General features: G+C 43.1%; 1 protein-coding gene across 1 annotated transcript; it reads right to left on the minus strand.

Moving 5' to 3' along the window:
* Positions 1-1,404: 1,404 nt before the first annotated feature.
* LOC117114746 lies at positions 1,405-2,406 on the minus strand. The gene has a single exon (XM_033258436.1). The coding sequence runs from the start codon at positions 2,404-2,406 to the stop codon at positions 1,405-1,407; it is 1,002 nt and encodes a 333-aa protein (XP_033114327.1).
* Between the last annotated feature and the right edge of the window lie 2 nt (positions 2,407-2,408).

Here is a 2,408-nt window from a genome sequence, read left to right on the forward strand (position 1 = left end):
TCCCAAAGGATCGTACACAGAACTTGTTGTAGAAAGGATACCTCTTCTCGTGTTTGGCCTTTCTTTAACCTTGATGTTGAATGTGAATTTATCAGTTTCCACGTTCCATGAAACACCTAGTGTTCGCTCAACTGGTAGCTCCTGTAAGTCCAAGTTAAATACTGTTGCTGCTCTTTCTGACTTGGGTATCTTCTCTAGAACCTGACAATCGTTGCTAAGCCATTTAGTCAATCTGAATCCCCCCTTAGCTGACTAGACAGTTCAATAGCCTCCTCAGTAGTTTTAACCAATTTTTAAAAATCGTCAACGTAAAAGTTATTTCTTACAGTTTCTACTGCTGCAACGTTATGTTCTGATTCATTGTCAGCTGCTGTTCTCCGCAACGCATATCCTGCACAACTTGGTGAGGATGTGGCACCAAACAGATGTACCAGCATCCGATACACTTTGGGTTCTTCCGTGAAGTTTCCATTCGGCCACCAATGAAATTGAAGAGCGCCACAGTCTTCAGGGGACACCTTTACCTGATGAAACATAGATTGTATATCAGCGACCAGCGCTACTTTATCTTGACGAAATCTGGTTAAAACCCCTACCAGGTTATTTGTGTAATCTGGACCCCTCAATAGTTGACTGTTGAGTGATACACCTTTATATTTGGCGGCACAGTCGAACACTATCCGAACTTTGCCAGGCTTATGTTGATTTATCACAGGGTGATGAGGTAGAAACCATGTCTTGTTTGACATTATTTCTTTCCTTTCTACAACAGGTTGCTTGGCCTTCACTTCCTCTGCAAACCCATTATCTATGTAGTCTGCCATCGTAGTAGAATAACTTTCATGAAGCGCTTTGTCTCTCATGAAACGCCCCTTCAGACACTGTAGTCTTTTATCTGCCATCTTCCTATTGTCTGGTCAGATTGGTTCATCATATTTCCATGGAAGCCCGAGTTGGTAGTGACCATTTACTTTAACTGTTGACTCTTCCATACAAGCCCTTGCTCTCTTGTCTTCAATCGATTCGCTTAACTCGATATCTTCAAAAACAGATCCACTGCTATCTGTCTTCCAAAATCTCTCCAATTGTTCCATAAGTTGATCATCACCGTGACCACGTCGAGCAAAATTCACCTTGAAATTGGGTCTACCTTGCTTTGAATTGGTTGGTCCAATTAACGTCCACCCGAATGGTGACTTTGTTGCATATGGTTCTTTCTTACCACCACGCCCCTCTTCTATTACCCAGAATGCCTCTGGCACATCACTTCCTATCAGTAGCATCACCTCTTTATCCTTTATGCAAGGGAATTTAATTCCATCAAGATGTTTCCATTTTCTTGTGTCTTCCTCTTTCGGCATACTACGTTCTGTGATTGGTAAGTTCTCCACAGTCCATACCGAGTCAAGAATAACTGGTTCCGTTTTGATGTAGTCCAGTAACTGTTAGACCTTCTAGTTCAATTCCTTTGACCTTTACATTTTCCTGGCCCACTGTAGTCATATGAAATTCCTTTTGTCTGCCTGTTATACCTAATCTTTGTGCTAGCCGATGGTCACACAATGTAACCTCACTGCCATCATCGAGTAACGCCAAGGTCATAACCTTCCTTCCATTACCAGCAACACTTACTGGCAGTAGCCTGAGGCACACCTTGCCACGTACAATGGTGGAAAGATTTGTCATATTGTGTGTTGCTTCACCTCTATGCAGAAGAGCATGGTGTTTCCATTTGCATCCATTAACCAGGCAGTTTGAATCTTTACGGCACTCTCTTGCAAAATGTGATCTCCCAAAGCAGTTGTCACATAGCCTTCCTCTCCGTACAATTTGTAGCCTCTCCCTAGGGTTAGCTTTACCGAACACATCACACTTCTCAAGTTGGTGTTCTCCCAAACAAGCTGGACATTTCGCCGTTGAAGTATCTTGCTTGCGCACATCTTCTCCCCTGACAGCAAAAGTTGATCTCGCAGACTTACTCTTAATGGGTTGCACTTGCTCTCGCCTAGGAGACTTCCCCATGTTTTGGCCAAACATGTTATTTGCCAATCTAGCTGCTTCTTCGATAAAGGTTGTCATGTCTTTGAAGTCAGGTGCCATATCTGCTTCCATAACCGATTGAGCTTTCTTAGCCCATTTCGTCTGGAGGTATAGTGGTAGTAGTTGTTGTACTTTGAGAAGGGTGTCAGAACTATTCATATCTGCAGAATAAGACATTTGTTCAAGCACAGTTTGGCATCTTCTCATATCTCTGCCTAAGTCCCATATTCCAGTACCATCATTAGGTCTAATTTGGGGTCGGTTCAAAACCTTCTTTAAATGGGCCCTTGCAATCAGATGTGGCTGTCCAAACTGTTCCTTCAGGATTAGCTTGGCCTGTGCGTACCCCTGCGATCTTATACACATCT

Source organism: Anneissia japonica, unplaced genomic scaffold (assembly GCF_011630105.1).
Source record: "Anneissia japonica isolate Jap-2015-1 unplaced genomic scaffold, ASM1163010v1 scaffold65_len388318_cov190, whole genome shotgun sequence".
Lineage (NCBI taxonomy): Eukaryota > Metazoa > Echinodermata > Crinoidea > Comatulida > Comatulidae > Anneissia > Anneissia japonica.